The sequence below is a fragment of the Dermacentor andersoni genome, chromosome 3, assembly GCF_023375885.2.
Source record: "Dermacentor andersoni chromosome 3, qqDerAnde1_hic_scaffold, whole genome shotgun sequence".
NCBI lineage: Eukaryota > Metazoa > Arthropoda > Arachnida > Ixodida > Ixodidae > Dermacentor > Dermacentor andersoni.
The window spans coordinates 212,257,652-212,280,846 of record NC_092816.1 but is presented as its reverse complement, the minus strand read 5'-3'; the positions used below and the strand labels follow the sequence as shown (position 1 = coordinate 212,280,846).

Sequence of the window (23,195 nt, the reverse complement as noted above, 5' to 3'; positions counted from 1 at the left end):
CGGTAGCTGATTCACACAGGCCGTGTAGCCCACTTATCAGTCGTAAAGGGTATTATGGGTAATTCAAATTTTCAGACACACATATGTGTTTATGTTTACGTTCGCACCCTTGCGTAATAAGATTCCCAGAACTTCCACAATAGAAAGTAATTTACAACACACAAACGCAAAGAACACAGGCATATGTCTCGTTTTCAAATCGGCCGTCATGCAAATGACATATAGCGCGGAAAAACGTGAGCATGCTGTGTGTTAGCGTCGTAAACTTCATACTAGACAAGGAGCTAGCACACCACAGTCCCGCGACAGCCGCTAATGAGACCAAGACGGGAGCATATGTCTGTGAACGCGCAAACCCTAAGCCACTCTGCTCCTCCGCCACCCCCGCTGCACCACTCGTTTCAAGCACAGCACACCAAACACACATTCAGCGCTGAACAGTGGGCGGTCGACGCAGTTGCATTTACATGACTTGCAGCGAGCAGCACATCCCTCGATGTCCGTTAAGCAAAGTCGGACACGGGGACGCCACATCGCGGTTCGCAGAACTTCGCTGCCGAGGCGCTAGGCCACTTCGATATTTCACTTGTCACCACCGCCGGGTTCTCAAGAAAGCACGGGTCACACAACGCAGATTCTGTAGTGCCAGAGCTCACCGAGGCCAAAGCCGCACTGCCGCACCGCCACTACTCGCAGCTTTCCGCCAAGTAACACAGAACCTACAACCAACACACAAGCAACGCACGCACGATTACATGAGCAATGTTGAACAACGCGCGGTCCAGAGAACGATCACGCCGAGGACGAACACACCACGGCGTCGCTCGGCGCCAGCATCGCGCCTTCTCAAAAATCTTTAAACGATGCTGTCCCTAGGCACCTAGGATCAGGTCACGTGAGGGATTTTTGTACGACAAATAGACGCACGCCCGCATTGCTTGCTGGGATTGCACCCCGGCGCACCGCCGATTTTCTCGGTGCGAGACGGGGCAACCCAAAACCGCTCCAACAGGGTGCGCTTCCGGTGATCGAGGATGGTCAGTGCGTTTGTTCTTTATTCTATGGCGCACCGGTGCGGTTGATCGAGGATGAAAGTGCGCACGAAGGCGCACCGGTGCGGGTGATCGAGGACGCTATTACGAACTATATGCCCATAAAATAACCCGTGCCAGTAACTCCGCGTTCTGGTACGCGAGCAAGACGGACACATGAATGGAATGCTTCACTGCAGTTTTTTGCCTTTTTCTGTACTAATGCTTCTAGTAAATCTGAGAACGGGGCGCCGCATGGGGCCGATATGTTTTGTTTGTTTGAAGCGGCAAGCATGAAGTTTACGTATGTTTTTGCCGTCTGCCTTCGGCAACACCTACCAATGAAAAACTATATGCGAAAAAATACACACGAGAGATCCATATCTGCTTGCAAAGAACAAAAATATTTGTTCTCGAAAGGGAATCGTACAATAACATTGTAGAATGAAAGACGACACTGCGGCCGCAATGTACGCGCAGTCACCGAACGCATTAAAAATCAGTAAAACGACATAAAGAAAAGAAAGACATCTATTACTAAGGCATAAATACATGTTATATCCAATTATAAACGTAATTTCGGCGGTCTGATCGCAAACAGTAGCGCCCGAGGCAGTACGAACGACCCCGCCGAGCAGAATCGCCAGCAGTTTCCAGCGGCGCGACCTTGATGCGGCCCAATTCACTTCGATCGCAGCGCCGCCACAGTATCTTTCGTCGTCGCGCGCCTCACTGCAAAGCATGCTCCGCCTCAACCGCTCGTTCCACTCGATCGTATTCTAGTACACTCAGGACGGAACCAACAGAGCCGCGGTAGAGTAGCGAGAGCAAAGGTAGTAGCGTTTTGAACTAGTTTTCCTGTTCTCCCCCTCCTTCCACTAAAAGCGATTCGTCAGGCTGCATCTTTCGCTAGTGTAATTTCTGGGATTGGAAACGTCGGTTTTTCGGCGACGTGCATGGCGACACGATCGTACGATTCGTGAGTCGGCGTCGCTTCATCCTCGACCTGTGTTTTCCCGGTGAGTGCGCAGTCTGTGGCACACCGGTTTGTGCGGGTCGCCGCGTCCGATGCGGCGGCGAGTGCTTCGTCACAGCGCCCAGCCCGCGCCCAGCTGATCCTCGGGAGGGAAGCGGCCGACTCCCAATGCGGGGAGACCCCCGGCAGCCGTCGTGCGAGCTCCGCTGCGCGGAAAGCCGACCATGGCAACAACGGCGAGGACCACTGGCCTACTGCTGCTGGAGCGCGGCGCTGCATTGGGGTCAGGCCCCGTGCTGCTGGCGCGGCGCTCCATTGCCTACGCCAGCAAGGGTGCCACAGAAATAAACCCGCAGCCCAAGGATAAGTCACGCACCGTGCAGTCCTTCTACAACCAGTCGGCCATCGACGTCGCCGCCGCTAAGGTGCGTCTCCCGTGATTATGCGATGCGGGACGCTCTCTTTCGTCCCCGGGACTCGCTCGCCGGTTGCGTAACAGGCGTTTAATTTGAATAGTACGTTACCCGCTCCTCCATTGCGTCACTCGCTTCAACGGACGCAGCGTTTTGAGGACGACCCGCGTGGCGCGAGTCGAGCTCCCGAAACAAACGCGCTGCCCTTTGGGTCCGAAACCTTTTGCCTAATACCGGTGCGAGTGCGCTGCTTCTGTTTTGGAGGCGAGCTTCGTGTGCGCTCGAGGCGCTGTGCCTGGCGTTTTCGCCGGCGCGAGCGGATAAAGCGGCTTCGTTCGGGATCGCGCGTATGCAGCACGCGGTGTGCACGTGCAGTCGGTGCCGCTGCTTCCCGGCCAGCATTGCGCTCGCTCTTGTTAACGGCGGTGCCAGGCCCGCGATGACGGATCGCTGACACGCCGCAAGTTTAGCGATGGCCCGTTAACTATTTTCGCTGCTTTTTAGCGCAGCCTGACGTTTCTCTCGTCGTCAGCAACGAGCGAAATTCGTTCAGCATAACGCACAAATTCGAACGGATTCCCAGTGTGTACTTGACCGATGATGCTGAGAGAGAATAAAGCCATGTTTGTCTGCGTGTATCGCTCCAGATGACAAGTCGGGCTCGGGATTGTTGCGCGCAGTCTAGCCTAAAAATATACTTGCGGTGCATTTTTATTTTTCTGAATTCATATCATTGTTGATCTGCATATTGTGCCTTACTTCCCGTACGCGTACAATATGTTGCAGCCCATCTGCGCAAGATAACTATTGTCGTGGTTTCTTTGATACGATCAGTTAAAGGGAAGCCTAGCGGCCATGCGCCTAAGCATACGATTCCTTCTAGCGCAGTTTGAGCGATTCAGCTCGCAGTGGTGGGAAATCATGGTTTCAAGCCCGTACGAATATATTTGTTCCCTTGAAATTCAGACAGCACCTCTCGTCCTTACTCACCCTAGTGTGAGCACACAGTGATCCTGTCTGTATTTATGTGATGTTCCCAATTGCCCCATTAGTTAGCAGCGCCCCCGGGCATCGTGATGCCAGATTTTGTCATTGTTAGCAACTTTTGAATCCATTCTTAGTGACAACAATTTCAGTATTTGATTGCCACGAAGCCTAAGCAGACAAATTTTCACAAAGCGCCCAATTACGATGTCACTTTACGAATCAATTATGGCCACCTGGGGTTCTCGTGGTGTGCACCCAACGGGCATGGTACATGAGTGTCTTTTTGCATGCAGCCGTCTCGGCCGATGTCAAACTCGCGACCTCGAGCCACGGCCGTCTGTTTTTGTAAGATCAGTGGTATAAATATTCACAAAAGAGGCGTGAAAAACCAGATACAAAAATCACTGTTATAAAACAGCAACTAAAAAAGAGCAAGCTTACGAACAAAACGGCACCTTTGTCAAATTGTAGTTTTTTTGTTGACGAAGAAGCTGAGGGTACATGCTGACGGGGGCACAATTTGTCATAGCGCTCTATCACCATCTTTTATTAGCTCTTTCGTGAGCCTGCAACATTTGGTTCTCTCGGGACAATGGACAAACCTTCAGGCTTCAGGCCACACACTTTATATCTTGCCTGCACGTAAACCCTAGTGCACCCTCGATCCACTCTAAATTTGATGTGAGCACAAATATTCCATTCTCGTCATTTATTCCACTATAAACAGTGCCTGTTCAAAGCCATTGGAAACTGTAGTGCCAAGTAAGATGCAGACAGAGAATCAACCGCTTGCACATACAAAGCGCTTTCTTTGGGTCTGTGGTAAACAAACCCACCTGGACTGAGAGAAATGTGTACATCTGTTGTGCTAGCACCAACAGGCTGTGCAGCTTCTCCGTACTTGTATGAATCATATCTGGAGGCATTCTTTTCTCGGTAACGCACTGAGTGTATGCTCGTGTCTGCGAACCTGAGCGTGACCACTACTTCCACCCTTCCATGCCACTCTGCACTTTCTCCCTTTACGACATGGAAACAGCTGGAGGCAGGGAGAAACCGAAGGCCGATTCGCTCGCGTTGATGTACCTTTCATGGAGCGCATGTATTATTTTTTTTCTTTTGCGTGCATGACTTTTACAACTGCTGCCAACTCTGTGCTGAGGTGCTGCATTCACTGCACAGAAGTCAGGGAAATTCTTAGCACCTGGAAAAGTCATGGAATTGCCAGGGAATTTTTTTTTTATTGTAAGGTAAGGAATTGAATTGAAGGTCTTGGGAAATGACTGATTAAGTTACCCAGTTAGCAAATTCATGTGGGTTGCTTTCCCACAATGTTATTACACTCTTTGCAGCACTGCAAGTCAGCTCTCCTGCATAGTAATTGTTTTCAGTCACCATAACGAAGGAATAGATTTGCAAATTATGTGCAGCACTGGCTCAGCACAAGCACACACTTTGCACTTGCAAGATACCGCCACTGTTTACTGCAGTATAGTTTATGTGCAGGGCTTGCCATATGTGAAGCATCTTGTATGTTGCACTTAAGGATAATGTTAGTCACAGGGGGTGAACCTGTCGCATAAGGTACGCACGAATGACGAACCAAAGGCTTCAGTTCGCCGTGGAGCCGTATTAAAATTTTTTTTTCCGGATGAGTTCATGCTGAATAGCAACTGCATTGTAGCCAATAAAAGCATGTGGTTAATATTTGTTATCATAAATATTATCATAAATTGTTAATATGTCATAATATTGTCCTGTGGCAACCAACCAGGGGGCAGGGTGTTTTTTCAAGCTGCACTTGCAGCTTTTCTTCCCTGTCTCCCTCAATCTGTTGGAAATAAAGATATATTCAATTCAATTCCAACTAGGGCCTGCAAATTCCTAATTTCATCATCCCACTTAGTCTTCCGCCATCCTTGACTGCGCTTCCCTTCTCTTGGTATCCATTCTGTCACCCTAATGGTCCAACGGTTATCTAATCTGCACATTACGTGACCTGCCCAGCTCCATTTTTTTCACTTGATATCAATTAGGATATTGTCTATACCCGTTTGCTATCTGATCCGAACCGCTCTCTTTCTGTCTCTTAACGTTATGCCTAGCAATCTTCGTTCCATTGTTCTTTGTGCGGTCCTTAACTTGTTCTCAAGCTTTTTTTTCAGTCTCAAAGTTTCTGCCCCATATGTTAGCACCGGTAAAATCACTAATTGTACATCTTTTTTTTTAATGATAATAGTAAGCTTCCAGTCACGATCTGGCAGTGTCTGCCGTATGCGCTTCCAACCCATTTTTATTCTTCTGTAAATTTCCTTCTCATGATCAGGGTCCCCTGTGAGTAGTTGACCTAGGTAGACATACTTCTTCACAGACTCTAGAGGCTTACTGGCGATCCTGAACTCTTCTTCCTTTGCTAGGCTATTTATCATTAACTTTGTCTTCTCCATATTAATCTTCAACCCTACTCTTACCCTCTCTCTGTTAAGGTCCTCAATCGTTTGTTGTAACTCGTCCCCAGTGTTGCTGAACAGGACAATGTCATCTGCAAATCGAAGGTTGCCAAGTTATTCGCCGTTGATTCTCACTCCTAAGCTTTCCCATTTCAATAGCTTGAATACTTCTTCCAAGCACGCAGTGAATAGCATTGGAGAGATTGTGTCTCCTTGTCTGACCCTTTTCTTTATAGGTATCTTCCTACTTGTTGAAAATTAAGGTACCTGTGGAATGTCTGTAGATATTTTCCAAGATATTTATGTAAGCGTCCTGTACTCCTTGATTACATAATACCTCTATGACTGCTGGTATCTCTGCTGAATCAAACACCTTTTTGTAATCTATGAAAGCCATATAGAGAGGCTGATTGTGCTCTGGGGATTTCTCGATTACCTGATTGATGACATGAATGTGATCCATTGTAAAGTATCCCTTCCTGAAACCAGCCTGTGCCCTTGGTTGACTAAGTCCATTGTTGCCCTTAGTCTATTAGAGGTTATCTTGGTGAATACATTATATAATACTGGAAATAGGCTAACGGGGTCTATAATTTTTCAATTCCTTAGCATCTCCCTTTTTGTGGATTAGTATAATGTTGGCATTCTTCGAGTTCTCTGGGACCCTTCAAGTCGATACACCGTTTGTATAAAGGGCCACCAGTATTTCAAGCAATATGTCTCCTCCATCTTTGATTAAATCAACTGTTATTCCGTCTTCTCCTGCTGCTTTTCCCTGTTTCAGGTCTTGCAAGGTCCTTCTAACTTTATCACTAGTAATAGAATGAGCCTCTGTGACCTGTTCATTACTACTATGAATGGAGGTATCGTGGTTGCTCTGAGTACTGTACAGGTCAGTGTAGAATTATTCAACTGCTTTTACTGTATCTTCGAGATTGCTGATGATATTACCCTGCTTATCTCTCAGTGCATACATCTTGGTTTGACCTATGCCAAGTTTCCTTCTAACTGATATCATGCAGTGTCCACTTTTTACTGCTTCCTCAGTCTTTCTCACGTCATAATTTCGAATATCCCATATTTTCTCCTTGTTGATCACTTTTGACAGTTCCGCGAATTCTATCTGATCTTTTGATTTGGACACTTTCATTCTTTATTGTTTCTTTTAGGTACCTTGTTACTTGCGAGAGCTTGTCAACTGGTTGCCTTGGTGCCTTACCTTCCACTTCCATTACTGCCTCTGAAGCCAGCTTAGTTACGGTTTCATTCATTACCTCAATGTCATCTTCATCTCTGTTCTAAGGCTGCATATTTGTTCGCAAGTAGCAGCCTGAATTGGTCAGCTTTTAACCTTACTGCGTCTAGGTTGGCCTGTTTCTTCTTGAGTAATTTTACTCTTTCTTTCTTCAAATTGAGGTGAATCTTAGCCTTCACTAACCTATGATCACTGCACTTTACCCTACCTAACACTTCTATCTCCTGCACTATGCTGGGATCGGCAGAAAGTATGAAATCAATTTAATTTCTTGTTTCACCACCAGGGCATTTCCACATCCACTTTTTGCTCCTACACTTCCTGAAGAAGGTGCTCATTACTCGCAGCTTATTCCTTTCCACAAATTCTACCAACATCTCTCCTTGAGTGTTCCAAGAATCACCGCCGTAGTTGCCAATTGCTTGTTCACCAGCCTGCTTTTTCCCCACTTTTGCATCAAAGTCACCCATTACTACAGTATACTGAGTTTATGCTTTTCTCATCACTAATTCAGCATCTTTGTAAAACTGAATATTTCATCGTCATTATTATGACTGAAGGTTGGAGTGTAGGCTTGTACTACTTTTAATCTGTACCTCCTATTAAGTTTTATTACGACTACTGCTATCTTTCTCATTAATGCTGAACAATGTTGCTGCTCTGAAATGCTGAACAATGTTGCCCCCTGTGTTCATATGTATTAGGAATCCTACTCCATACTGCTTCTTATCTGGAAGTCCTCTATAGCAGAGGATGTGGCCATTTGTCAGCACTGTATAAGCCTCCCCAGTTCTTCTTATCTTACTATCCCGAACAATGCCTCAAAGAGTCCTGCTAGGCTAGCTTCACTCGAGAGAGTTTGGGGTTTAAACATTGCCAGGGTCAGCTTATATTGGTGGCCTACCCATGTCCAGAGATTCTTGACACCCTCAGCTGCGTTACAAGTCTGATCGCCACCTTGGTCAGGCGCTCTGCAGCTGCTGGGGACTGAGGGCCATTGGTTAATTGAATGAGTCATTTGGGAGGGAGTGGCTGAATACTGCACCAGGGAGACCAATTCCTGTTCTGGTGCGGGAGTGTCTTTTATTGAAGCTTAGTAGGTCTTCCCAATTTGGTTGTACCTGGATTAGTATAGCCCCACTGGCTCTAAGCATTCTTGCGGGTGTCAGGCGCCACCCCAAGCCTGGAGATGTAGTGTACTAAAGGAGGTGAATTCGAGCTTCCCACCTTAATAATAATAAAAAAAAAAACATTTGCACATCTGGTATATAACTTCATAGTCCTTTGTCACTCAATGCTGCGTTCAGGCGGATGGCAGTTTTTCCCTGTCATGAATTTTGCTCGCCTTGCGGGCTTCCGCAGACTGATCTACCATAACCTAGTAGTGCTCTGCAAAGTCAAATAAGGAATACCTTTTCTTCATGTGGCTCTATTTCACTCACATTCTTTATTAAACTGCTCCAAAAAATGTATTACTGCTTCAAAACAGACAATTCCTGCTCCAAACTTGCTTCATAGTGCCAAATTAGCGGCTCCCAGAGCTGCTCCAAAACTCCTTCGCCACTTCTTTCCCTCCTTAATCCACTTTGCTCTAATTTGTACCAACCTTAATCCACATTAATTCACCTTCATTCACTTCATCTAAATTCACTTTACTCCACCTTAAGTCACCTTACTCTAACTTGTTATAACTTTAATTCACATTACTTCGCTCTAATTCACTTTAGTTTACCTTAACAATTAATTACTCATAATTACTGTTAATTAATGTGATAATGTTTAATAACTTCTCTATTACTGCTGATGTCATACAAAACGCTGATGATGTCACATTGATTTTTGGTACCACTCGTTGCAGACAACGCCGGCTTTTCTGCCTCATGGGACATATAATGCTTTCACATTAAAAAAAAAAAAGACAGCGAAAGTACTTAGAAAAACGAAACAATCCCAAGCATTCGCGGCAGCTCGCTTGTGCGCCTCAGCATCTATCAAGGCGTGTATGAACTTATATCATATAGCAGTGGTGCACCAACTATTTTTCGAGTGGGGTGCAAGTCACTTCTCTTACTCCACACACACACACACACACATTGCAAGGTGATCTTCGCAGTATGTGCTTTGCCGCCACTACTCTGTCCACGTTGACGCCCCACGCCAACTATGGCAGCTGCACTACCGTGCTTATAATTTCCCCTTTCACTTCTGCAGTACATGTTCGTTTTTCGTATGCTTTACCACAAAGCCCGACACGGAGGGCTCCTTCCAAGGAGAGTGGAGGTTAGGTTAGCGGCATCTACCTAACCCCACTCCCTTCTGCCCTGCTCCTTCTGGGTGGGAGGGAGGTTAAGTAGATGTCGCTTTAGTGGCCACAGACCAATAAATGATGACACATTCTTTTGCTTATAATGTCATGTTGATTTATTGGAATATATTCAGTGGAGGTTATACAAACATTCACTTCACGACTGGGTGGAGAATGTATACTCAGAGCAGGCCCAGGTAGCATGTATATTGTTAACTTCCAACAGAGCTGCTTGTTGGCCTAGTTAATGTCTGCCTCCCTTGCGGATCACTCGATTGCCATTGCAATAAAAAAGGCTGAAAAATGCGTCAAATGAAATTAACCTTTGTCATCAACAGATCTAGTTTTCAATCGTACATTATTAACCATTACAATCTACTGTTGTCAACATTTTAGGAATCGTGCCACTGAAGTGAGAAAAAAGTCACTAAAACTCTCGCTATAGCTGTATAGTGGATTTTAAGAATGTAGGTATTTTGCAACACTAATATAAGCTAGTGTGAAGTAAATTTTTTTTTTTTTTATTGCCTGACTCTGACAAAGAAAGAACAGCAATAGCAATACACAAAACAAAACATAAAAGATACAATGAACACGTAGTATTGACATAAACAGCCTGATAGGGGGCTGGCAACGCCACATTAAAATTCATTTAGAGCCATCAATGGCCCCACCCTTGACAGCCACTCGGGGGTATCACCACCGGCCTTCAAAATCTCAACAAACCGATGCACAGTTTCACGGAAATAAATTCGCGTAGGTTGTGCATCGGGATCACCTAGACATCTCATGTTGGTCTAATGTTCATGCAGCTGAAGGAAAACAGGGAATTTACCGATAGAGTATAGAGGGCTTTAGCCTCAGTAATGTATTTACTATAGGATAGGCGAATATGTAAGTTTCGAATATGAACAGTTGGTGTGCAGTATTTTATTCGTATTCGAAAATGAACTATTCATTATTTTCGAATATCAGAACTAACCAAATATTTCGCAACAACCGATTGTTCAAATCGGGTTACTGTTATGCACTGGTTATGCGCTGGTAATCGGTTAAAGTTTTGCGCTGGTTAACACTCCTTGGGACCCGCCGCGGTTTCTTAGTGGCTATGGTGTTCGGCTGCTAAGCACGGGGTCGCGGAATCGAATACCAGCCACAGTGGACGTATCGCAATGGGGGCGAAATGTGAAAACACCCGTGTACTTAGATTTAGGTGCATGTTAAAGAACCCCAGGTGGTCTAAATTTCTGGAGTCCCCCACTATGGCGTGCCTCATAATCAGGTCGTGGTTTTGGTACGTAAAGCCCCATAATTTAATTTTAATTTTAACACTCCTTGGGTTACCCAACACTGCATGGATGTGGGAACTGCTGACGGGGATGTCGTCGCCGTAGCACAATTTGTAGTGCAACGCGCACATAATGCAGGGGTTATGGTTCCGTCTCTCACCGTCAGCAAGTTGAGTTTTCCTCCATTTCCCATTAGCTTCTCATTTTTGCACTTCAAGTAGAAACTCCAAATAATTTATCCTATGCCTCCCGTTTCTTCATTATTTGTTGTTTTCATGTGGTTCTGACTAACAAATATGTGCGAACATTCATACGAAACCGGGCCCCTCGGTTCCCCTTCTTTTCGTCCAGTACTTGAAGATCGGCCATATTGTGCTTATGGCCTATCAATTACATTGCAGTTTTGTGAATTAGGGATAGACTAGCGATGTGATGGCGACAATGTGGGGCAGACCTGTTTCTGCCTTTAATGAAGATATGCTTATGTTGTATGAATATGATGAGTGGGTGAACCTAGTATCACGATTGTATCCACACTCCAATTTGCATCCGACACTCCTGTGTGCCTCGGGGCATACAGGAGTGTAGGATGCGAGCGAATAAAGATGATTCTTCTGCGTGATGGGGATATTGAATCAGATGCCAAAACAAGTGTCTCGTGTGAAACACAAGACGGTAGCCTTCCAGCAGCATAGCGCACTGTCGCCAAAAATCTTGCAATTTCGCTGCGTTGACGTCTTCGATGATCGGATGAGCAGTTACTTTGTTGACTTGTTGCCATGCACGGTAACCGGCCAGCTAGGGAACTCTCCAAAAAAGTCGGCATAACTCTGAAACGGCAAACATTTAGCGACTTTCTCGCTAAATTAACAACACTAAGAAAAAAGAAGAAAAAAAAAGAAAATGCATTCGTTTACAGTGTACTCTGATAGATAAATAGTTGAGCAATGTTTCCGTTCATTCTATACCATCTGTTTCAGCGTCTACTGTCTCCCATTAAGGTCGTGAGTACACACTGGACGGGGCACAGTTTGCCGCTTTTTGTCATGTCGGTGGCGCTCCTTGTGGATTGCGTCGCACAATTGTGTCAACAGAAATGGATGAATGAACGAGCTTCTGCTCCCTAAAATTGAAGGAAACAAAATGAGCAGAGCTTGGCGAGTTAGCGAGCCTTACGTTTCTTGGCAGCAAGTGTGGCAACAAGATAGCAGGGGCATGATAAGTACAGGAATAAATAAATCCAACTGAGAAAAGAAGGCATAATAGAAGAATTGAAAAATACATGTATGCTGAAATTATATACACATCAGTGTAGCAGTAGGGAAGACTAATTGAAAAAGTCTGCTAAATCCAGCGTGTGTATCAAAGATAAACCACTGCTGGTATCTTCTGATAAGAGAGAACCTGGTAGTCCGAGGATAAGTTTTTAATGAATATTTTATATGACAGGAAATTGTCGGATAAAAGGGACTCACCCTGGTATTGTCAAATACCGCGTAGCCTTTTTGAAAATAACTACATAAATATAAATAAACAAACAAAATGTACACCAATAAAAGTGACAAGTTGCTTTCTTGAGGTTAGCAAATTTTCAAAACTTGGATGCTTATATCACACCAACTGAAATATTGTACATAGTAATATCTCCATAGTAATATTTAAAGGGACACTAAAGCGAAACAATAAATCAGTTTAGGCTAATGAAGCATTGTTTGAGAACCCTGCAGGCAGTCATTTCAAAAAAATAGTTTGATTATTAAATGAGAAAATGAAGGTCCAAGTATCAGCATTTGAATTTCGCGCCGAAACCCCAGTGCCGGTACGTCAGCGTGACGTCAGGGATTCCAAAGTATGTTTTCGCATTTGGGCTGTGTTGGCTGAAAAAAGGTTCCCTAAACTTGCCATGTTTAATATTTGGTTCCTTTAGAACACAATGTAGTCAATCTGTACCGCTATATATGATTAGTAGGCCCTAGAAGATGCCATCTAAATCCAGGACGTCACTGCCCCCAGGTGCGGGAACTTAAGTGGGTGTCGCCACCCGTATTTCATTCTTTCGCTTTTTCTGGCTTACCGAACGTCTTATCGTTGTAAGAGTGCTGTTCTTGGTGTTGTATAACGGTAATTTATTGATGCAGAAGAAATCATTTTTCACTTTAGTGTCCCTTTAATAACTTTCCCTAAATGCACACATTCTTTGTGGTGCAGAACATAATATAAACATGTGGCAAGGTTTCCTTTAGGAGAATGCTTGTTTCAATTATGTGATGTTGAGCAGCCTACTTTTATACTTAGATCCTTCGTTTTCGGGTAAAACCCAATGATTCTCGGTTCTTGCACTCCAAACAATATTTGAGAAAATCGGGTTAAACCAGATTTCTCCCAGAAGTTGGCCCTTTACTAAGATTATAATGGTAAGTGCAGGTGCTACAAAACTAATTAACGGTTTCCACCTTGTGTGGGCAAGTGGTAAAGTTAATGTCATATTATCAATATTATCAATATATGAATGGGGTATGCGCCTAGCTTTTGCTTAGCAATGAGGCGAGAACCGGCATATATAAAAAGAATATATTCAGTGCCTGCCGGCATTGAGTGAACGAAAGCTTGTTGCTTTTTTTTTAGTAGCCATGTTTACATGAATACGATGATGGCGCATTGCATTGCATTTCCCGCACACATGTAAACGGCGGTAGTGCGCTAGCAAGCGAATTAACGCATGTGTTGCTCTGCATTACGAACAGTATAACTGTGATGTTGCGCATTTGTATGTTACGTTCAAAGGGTGGTGGCCAATTCGTCTCACCAGTTTTTTTGGAGGAACGTGTATCGGGTACCAGTAAAACAGGACAATAGACAAGGACGGTAGGCCCGACGGGTCTAGGATGGACGCAGAAATGCTCCCAGTGCACATAATGATATATGCCAGCAAGGGCTTGTAAGATACGGAAAAGCATCATGTCTCCTTCGAAGCATGCCCATATGATATCATGCCACCCGTCGTCTTGCACTGCTGAGCTTCAAGAAGCCAGGGAATCTGTCCCCGCGGTCGCATTTTGATGGGAGTGAAATGCAGAAATGCTCACGTCCTTTAATTTAACTGCACATTAAGTAACCCGAGGTGGTCGATGATAATCCGGAGCCCCCTACTACGGCAAGCCTAATAATCGTATCGTGGTTTTGGTACGTAAAACTGTCAATATTTTTCTTCTTTTAATCTGGTATTTCTTTAAGGGGAGGCTGTTTTGACATTCACTTGCCTAGAATGTATCGTCAAAAGCTCAAGTCACAATATCCCTCGAATGTTAATTGAACTGTGGTGAGGGTTTATGGCTTCCTTATTTGCTTATTTTTCATTCCGTTGCCCAGATGAAAGGTGCCGTAGAAAAGACGCGTATGCTGATGCAGGAGCTTCTTTGCTTGCACGGCACCATGCAAATGCACGAATGACTCAACTTTTGCGTCGATGCCATAATGAAAAGGAGTCAAATATCGCAGCCCGTTCTCGCACAACTGCTTTATGATCTGGAGCCAACAAAGTGTGCATTAGCGAATGGTGTGTGGAAAGGCTGCACACTACAAGTGCTCTGCACAAGGAAATCTAAACGATTGTTAAACGCTGATGCGAGGGCAGAACAAGGACGCTTCTCACATCATACTTGAGTCGGTCGCAGCCTGAAAATGCTAATACATCCCTCTCCAGATAAAATAGAATTGTGTAAATGCACCAGGCCAATAATGTTCGTTTATTTACATGACGTCACATGGAGGCGAACTTTTCAGTACAGATAACTGCGTTTCTACTTAATAATAACAATAATCAATCAATTTTAATAATGCGCCGAGGAACAACTTGGTGGTCTTGATGCTGGTGCACGTGAGAAATGGTGTAGCATACATACACTGCTATGCATATATACACCAACAAACAGGAATAAGAAGTGCAGATTCTGTAGGATTGCGGTTTACAGTATACAGTCGATCCCGGATATATCGAACTCGAAGGGGATCGCGAAATAGTTTGATATATCGATAATTCAAAATATAAAATATGCATGTCAAAAGCTTCTCTAACTCCACACATCTCAAGGCAGTTTCCCGATGTTGTGACTTACGGGAACTTACCGATCTGTGCCTCCAAGGCGCGTAAAAAAAAAAACACAGCGCGATGACCAGAGCACTTCATTTGGGAAAAAAAAATCTGTGACCTTTGCTTGCTTCTTCTTCTGCACCATCAAGTTCATTAAGCTGTCCTCAAGCTGGTTGACAGTGTCCAAATGAGAAAGGCCAGTTCCTTCCATTGTGCCACAACAGCGGCGAATGACACTGAAAGCTGATGCAAGTTTAGCTGCAGTGCATGGTGGTTGGTCTTCTTCATCGGAACCTTCGCCGCTGCTCGAGTCTGCGTCCTCGTCACCCTTGATGTCAGCCACAATCTCTGCATCAGCGCGATCTGCTACAGCTTGCACGCTGTCGTCAGCGCTGATGAAATCGCATGCTGTAACGCCACGTGGGAATGCCGAGAGCTCGCGAAATTCGCTGTCCAGGCATCCAGCGTCATCGTCTTCACTGTCAAGACATCCGTTGTCTGCAGCTACCACAAAGCCTGCTTTACGGAAGCGTTTCACAATTGTGCTTTTCTTCAGGTCGTTTCAAGCACCAGCTAGCATTTGAATGGCTCCAAAAAGGTCCACCTTGAGTTCGATTCCTGATCAAAGGTTGATTAGGAGCCTCTGCACCAGTCGTCGTCTGTACCCAGCCTTAAACACTTTCACAATGCCTTGGTCGAGAGGCTGAAGTTTTGCCGTTCTGTTTGGCGGCAGAAACTTGAAAGTGATCTGCTTTAATGGGCAGAAGACATGATGGGCCGAACAATTGTCAAGAAGAAGACAAACTTTGCGGCTAGACTTCTCCAGTTCGGCATCCTACGCCTGTAGCCACTCAACAAAAAAACGAAAAACAAAGCTTGTATTGACTCCCTCATGTCGACGTCGGTGTTGCTGTACAAAAAAACTTGGAAGCTGCGCGAAAATAAAAATTACTTGCCGAGCTGCAGATTTGAACCATCGACGCCCGGGTTGCAAGAACACCACACTAACCGATTCAGCCACTGTCGGTTCATCGTAGCACCCTTTAAAGCTGGGTTTTGTATGCATGAAGAAGTAGACATAGCGCAAGGCGCAAGCCAATCACAGACGTCCCCTTCCTTCGGAGAAGGGATAGGGTGTGATCGCGTGTTCACTTCCCTCGCGCCCGCCGTTAAGCGTCCCACCAGTTCAGGCCTGGCAGTCAGATGGGGAAGCCACGTTTGGTTTGTTCTGCCAAAGAGCAGGTTGCATTGAAGCAAGGGCAGCAGGAGCGGGCTACAAGTCGTGCGTTTGGCGAAAGAGCAGGCGGCGTTTGATGAGCGTTACCAGGAACTCGATCGGTCGAGAAAGGGCTCGTTGTCGATGTGCCAACCTCACCTTGAGGGAGTGCGAAGCCAAGGCGCTATGACAACGAAGAGCCGTGGATTCCGAGCTTCGCTTGCACCCCTCTTCACAGTAGTGGAAGGGCAGTAATCTTTAGTGAAGAGTTGGCTGTGTGCTGTATAAATTTGTGTAGGTTTGGCGTGTGTGCAAGGGACGTTGGCCTTTGCTATCAGCGAAGTGACGTCTAAGCGCGGTACCGTGCTTAGACGTCGTTTGCAGCGAAGAACGACACTGCTCGGTCTTTTTTTATATGTTGCACGTAAGTGTCAATGCAACAATATTAGGCAAAATATTCCAAACATAAAACAAAGCCTATTTCACTCCATGGAAGAATGGCCGACCCGCAGCTGAGGTGTATTTCGCCATTAAGGGGCCCACATACACAGCTTCACAGAGTGGAAGGGCACTGAGTATTTTTTTTTCTTTTTCTCTCTATATTTTTTTTTCTTTTAGAGATGAAGTAAAGACCAGCACTGGCTTTACTTCTGTTGCGGGGCCCACCACTCCAGAATTATTTTTTTGAACCCTTTCCTGTTTTTATCTTCCTGCGAGGGCATCTGCTACATGGGTTTAGGAAGTCCCCAAGCAGTGAACTGCCTGGGTCTTGTTGGCGAAGGATGTCACCGCTTCTCTCTTTATGATCCAGAAGCGCTCGGTCAATGCACGAGTGGAGAACAGTGGGGGAGGGCAGAGAGGGAAGCCTTTCTCCGTTCGCATTCCAACACCAGCATATGCACTGGGACCGCCATGAGATCAACGCACTTGTCGTGGTTCGAAGGACCAGTTCGTAGACGGTGGCACGTGAAACCAAGCGTGTGCAAGAAGTGACGTTGCCCGAGAGAGAGCGCGTTGCTCTCGCCTAAAAGGAAGAGCCCGTGCACACTCGCTGCCTGCACTGGTCAGCGACACCTGCCATAAGCAGCTCAAGTGTTCAGCGGTGTGTCATACGCTTTCCCAGCATGTGCACAAATTGAAATGGGAAATATGTGTCTTACTTCGACGTCCGTTGTATCTTATTCGTGGGCAGTGCTTTATCTACAGAGCACCGGAATCATCCTAAATGTTGATTTACTGACAAGAGAAACGAACCAACTTGGTAGAGGGGGCAAAACAGCGCATGTATCAACTTATGAATTGTGTTGGTAGTGATCCTTTATGCTACAGCGCGTGCTAATCCTTGTCACGGGGACTGCTGAGGAAGTTTCAACAACGTAATCTCGTGCGTGCTGCACTTAACCATATATGAGGCTCAGAAAGCAGTGCTGCAATTTTCGTCAATAATGGGACAAGACTCAAGTCTGCAATGCCGTTACTCTGCGTGTGTGATGTTCTTTATTCCCCCTTTTTTTTTCTTTTCGCTCCCTCTCTGTTCTCTCCTCTGCAAGCAGGTGGGCGTGGTGTCTTTAGAAGACACTATTCTTGGTTCTGTCGGAGTGTCGTCAAAAGCCGCAGCATGGGAAAATCGGCGGTTATAATAGTGACTGAGCAATTGATTAAGCCCTTTCCATGTACTGACCGGATTAGTACGCTTAGTGAAATGAACGCTCATGTGCTTCAATAACACTGAAGATGCTTTTTAATGCATTCAGCATTCTTTGCAAACTAGGCACGATTCTTTGAGTGCAACCATTTCCAAGGGTCGATATTGAAGGTAGTGCACAGCGGTAGTAATGTGGAGCGTGTTGTGTGTCCTCCATTCTGGAGCCAAAGAACCCCCGCACTGGGGGCCGCTGACGATGTGGCGACGAGGACTCCCCCACCTAAAACAGTGTCGGACACTTGACACCCCTCAAACTGCATGCAAATTACTGGCAGGCGCGTTCTACGAACAGCGACCCACGGTGTGGTGGTGCCTTTTAGGTTTGGAGGGCGTTGCTTGTACTTGCGGGGTGCAAGAAAGCCTGTTTGGCACAGTGTATTGTGACTTTTCCTTTCTCTACTCTTTCTCTTTTCCCGTGCTTTCTAGTAACAAACAAATTAGTCTTCTTGATACGCTCAAAGCAAATGGATGTCTGCCCTTTTTCCATAAGTTAAAGTTCTCCGTCTCTTATTCCACAACATTTTGGTGCCGAAACCCGGGAATAGAGACGTGAAAAGATGGTTATCAACAAAATCAAGCGAAGAAGGGCCGTGGTGCGAACATCTACAACAAAGCTGCCCAATGAAGTATCCACCATGGATGGCAGTGCATCAATCTGTGAGCTGGAAGAAAAGATAAATCTTCTTTCTCTTAAAGAGGACTCACTGAAAGAGCTAGATCAGGAGATAAAAAAAGGCGTTGAAGATGAAGCTTTGAAGAGGAAGTTGCATGCTCTGAAATGTACAGAGAAAAGATCAGCATGGCAAAAACAAAGGTACAACGCATGCTACGCGACTTTAGCTGCACAAATGCTTCATCATATCGCACACTAAACTCCTCAGTTCAAAGAGAATCTAGCACAAACAATTCACAAATATGCTCCACCGTAAAGCTGCCAAAGCTCGAAATCAGTAAATTCAATGGAGAGCTTCGAGGGTGGCAAGGGTTCTGGAGTCAGTTTGAGTCGACTATCAACGCTAACCAGAACCTCTCAAATGTAGACAAATTCAAGTACCTCAACAACTACTTGACAGGAAAGGCGGCGGCTATGGTAGCAGGACTTGCCTTGTCGGGAGGCACCTACAAAGTTGCTCTCTTGCTATTAAAGGCGAGGTTCAGCAGAAAGGAAGTAATTATAGAAGGCCACATGTCACGGCTACTTAACGTCAAGCCAGTACGGGACTCACGGAATCTCGGTCAACTGCGCAGCCTCGTCGACGAAGTAGAGAGGTGTACGCAGCCTCACTCTTTTAGGCGTGAGTGTCGGCACTAATGGAGCTTTGTTACTGACCATAGTAAAGAAAGCGGTGCCTGCCGACCTTCATCTGGAATACCAACGAAAAAATGAGGCTACGAATGAGGGAAGTGAGCTGGATGTGCTCCTGCATTTTTTGCGAAAATAGGTTGCGACGTGGGAGATCATACGGCAACAGGAGGCACATGGTACACTGAAACAGCCGGTTCTGTGATCTGGATAAGAAAAGCCGAAATCTGTATTGGCGATTTTCCGCGGCCAGTCCATGTGCCTCCTCACCCTTCATATGTCCTGATTGATGTGGGAAAGGTACTTGGGCGCCACCTGGCATGCCATTGCCGAAAGGGCAAGGTCATTTGGATGGATGTATTCTGGTAGAATTCCTTCGTAATTTGTTGGTGGCGGCTAATGCCACAAAACTTATTATTTTTACGCTCCTGCTACGTTAATATTCTCTGCCCTTACGATTTGCGGTTTGTGTTCGCAAGCCGTATAAGCTTTAAAAAATGCATTGCCCTAATGTCACTAAATTCAGCGTATTCTGTACCTTTATGCCGCGAGCTGCGACTATGCCAGCCTGCTTTTACTATTCTGCCCCGCCAGATACATGGACCAATACATAGACCATTAGTAATAGTAATACATTGACCATTCACCTTTGGTCCATGCTATTACAACCCAAGTCCTCGGTCAAGGTTGTTTACCTCTATACCTGGCCGGCAGGCTGCAGCCTGTCGGAACGGTACTGGAAGGCGACCCTAATGTTGAAAATTTTGTGGGACACACTTGAATAACTAAGCGTTATCATTCGAGCTTAGGGTCAGTGCATATTGAGGAATGAAATGCGCAAGTTCGGACAAAAGACAAGGTTTGCAGCAAGGTCATCTGAGCTTGCACTGTTCATTTGTTGATACACCTAAACGTATTACCCGCCTGGGTTTTCATGTCTCGAGGCGGTGCATGTGTTGTAAGCTGGCAGTGTATGTAGCCGTTGCATTTGCCGCAGTGAATTTCTCGCGCTTTGTAGAAAAAAGAGTGCGCGTGATCCTATGTAGCGAGTGCGCTACCATGTGCTGTTTCTCTTTTCTTTTCCTCCTTGCAGCCCTCCGTACGGTTGACGCCAACGACCATCCTGTACTCGGGCAAGTCTCCCGACGGCAGCCACCTGCTGGTAAGAATAGCGCTCACCTCTGGCGCGCCTTCTCTGCAGCAGGGCACCCCGCTGTCTCACACTGGCACGGGTTCAGACGTCTCGATGACATTGTCAGAGCGCCCTCCTCTTCTCGTCCGCTGTTTGCTTTTGCGAAAGGCCTGTTGCAATGCTTGCAAGGCACTAGAGAGGTTTAGACGAGGAAACACCCGCTGCAGTAGCTGAAGCATGGCGCAGCTGAGCACGAAGCCACGGGTTCAATCACTTCTACGGGTGCGAAATGAAAAAATTAAATAAAAGTGTGTACCATGTGTTGGGCGCACGTATAAAGAAACCCAGGTGTTCAAAGTGAGTGTGAAAGTGGTGAGTGCTTGTGAGTGAGTGGAGGTGAGTGTGAACGTGAGTGAGTGCCTATGTGTGCAAGTGCAGGTGAGTGTGAACATGGTGAGTGTTTGTGAGTGTGAACGTGAGTGTTAGTGTAGGTGAGTGCAAACATGGGTGAGCGGAGGTGAGCATGAACGTGAGTTAGTATGTGCGGGTGAGTGGGAATGTGAGGGTTAGTAGACATGAGTACGAAGGTGATGAGTGAGCCTGAGTATTACCATGGCTGAGTATATCCCAGCTAGCACAACAGTTGAAGACGTTTAAAGTTCCCTTTAAGAGTCGAACACAATAGCGTAAACGTGCTACGTTCGCATCCAAAATCATGGGAAGCTGTTGTTGGTGGGACCCCATCGAAGAGGAAGTGGACGTAGCATCGAAGGCACGCGTATGTGCCGCGTCCGAATTTTTCTTCTTCATATAAAACCCCGTTTTAAGAGCGTGCGCACCATCAACCAACAGTGGCTGCATGGGTTAACGTGCTGGTCTCGCAACCCATAGTTCCTCGGGTCGAATCCCCAGCCCGCAATTTTATTTTTAGGTTATCGTCAATTTATTTATTGCCTCTACCGAAAATTTTCGCTCGCAGCCAAGAGATGCCGACAGTGCCAATACCAGATTTTCTGCAAAACCAGCTTCTAAACGATATCACATTAAAAAAGCAACAATCTGTCTTATTCAAGGACATATCGTCGTCTGAACTGTCAGAAGAACTGGAAGAAGTCAACATCTCATGTCAAGGTCAGTGCTCGTGCACTGCCATTCAAATTACCGTGATATGTACATGCTCTTATGTGATTATACGATCGTTTGCAGGTGCTAGAAAGCGAGATGCTCGACTTGATATTTCAAATGCATTTGAGTGCCCGGAGTATCAGTTGATATGAATGAGTGAAAGAATCATCTGTTCTCATCGATGGAAGTGGAATGGCTGCCAGTTGGGAGGCATGTGAGTGAGAAGACTGAATTGGTCCTTAAGCAACACTTACTCATTTTGTGTGGATTTAAATCAGCCTTGTCACTACAAGAAAAGTCAAATACCCAACCCCACACCCAAGCAGTGGGAGGCCGTGCTGACTAGTTCGGACCCTCGTAACCAGCAGCAACTGGTGCGGCGGGCCCGGGAGACAGCAAGAGCCGCAGGAGCCCTGGACTAAGGGTGCCTCCCGCACAAGCAGAAAGACACCTGCTTGTTCCTTCTTTATTTTTTTAATAAATGTTTCTCCTCCTCCTCTCCCATAGAAAAGTCACTGCTAGTGAAAAGTTTTATATTGGGTTGCGTATTTACATGTCATGCCCGTTTCTCTTTCTTCAGCAGTCGACTCGCTTTCCAACGTAAATTAGTGTTAATGCGATGCATTTTAGTGCTTGAGAAGACAAACCCATTTGTTACAGCATGCCTTCATTCATTGCTTACATAGTTTATTGTTACGTAATGGGTTTTTTAGTGTAACTTATGGAAAACAACTCTGTCTATTGTTTCAAATACCTGAGTGAACACTTGCTTGCGTACACTAGCTCAGCTAATGAATTGTCATGGCTTGTGCAATAAATGAACAATTAAACAAAAAGTGCAACTCTTAACGCGAGTGCAAAGTGCAGAGGCATTCAAAATCAGGCATGGGAAGACCTTTGCAGACGGCGTCAAGGGGCCCGGGAAGATTTTTCTTTCCGGCCCCTTGGCTTTAGGGAGGCGCCTACGAGTTGCTCAGGCACAACCGTTGGAAGTCATGCGAGCCATGTGTGTGTGTGCATGTGTGTACCGGCAGCGCCTATTCTTCCTTTGGGCGCACACCCTTTCTCCCCATATGCCTATGCGACAAGTTGCCGTTGGGTGCTTGCAGGTGCGCGCATGAGACGGTTATGTCCATTTATGGTTCGATCTTGCGGCTGTGTTCCTGATTGGACCAAACCGTGTTAGGGGGACCTAGAATATTCGGATGGTGAAGCGTTTCCGGAGAACTGCCATGCTGCTGCACTGCATTGCCGGACCTGCAGGCTTTCTCCGCACTGGGGAAGCAGCTCCAAAGTGGCGGGTGTCTGCTATGCGCTTGATATTTTGGTTACTATTAGCCAACATTGCGATAATTTAGCTCCTATAATATACCATGTAACTGCAAGATAATACAGCACTGACTCACCGCACACAGAATGCATTTGTGTGCTATAAGTATGGGGATTTTGTATATTTCCTTCTATGCTTGCAGGTTTGTCACCGCAATGGTCTGCATCTGCGGGGCTGTTTCATTAAGTGTGGCATGACAAACGTAAACGTGCTGCACATGACGTTTTTAGTTGTAATTTAGTTTTTTCGTTACTCTTAACTATCGCATGCATCACCCTTTTGCCCGCTTATCCATCCGAATAACTTTGTTTTCATTCTCTTGTGCGTGTGACTTCATTTTGTGCGTTTCTACGCACGTACAGCTCCTACATTACTGTTTCCGAACTCTAGCACCGGAACTAGACTGTGCTGATGCCGTTCGACAGATGATTTTTGCATTATCTCGCTGCTCCAGCACTAAGGCAAGGCTTAAAGATGGGCAGGGCAAGTTCCATGCCGTACCGCACCATTGAAGTTAAATAGCCTCCAAGTGTCTTGCGTAGAAACTGAACACGAAAAAACTACAGCATGTAGGCAGACGCCCATGGC

General features: G+C 45.8%; 1 protein-coding gene across 1 annotated transcript in view; it reads left to right on the top strand.

Moving 5' to 3' along the window:
- Positions 1–1,815: 1,815 nt before the first annotated feature.
- The window catches only part of LOC126524323 (branched-chain alpha-ketoacid dehydrogenase kinase-like), a 117,347-nt gene continuing 95,967 nt past the window's right edge, over positions 1,816–23,195 (top strand). The window contains exons 1-2 of the mRNA XM_050172658.3: positions 1,816–2,432; positions 20,114–20,182. Coding sequence (XP_050028615.1) covers positions 2,232–2,432; positions 20,114–20,182 — 270 coding nt within the window. The 5' untranslated portion in view covers positions 1,816–2,231. The remainder of the gene's footprint in view (positions 2,433–20,113; positions 20,183–23,195) is intronic.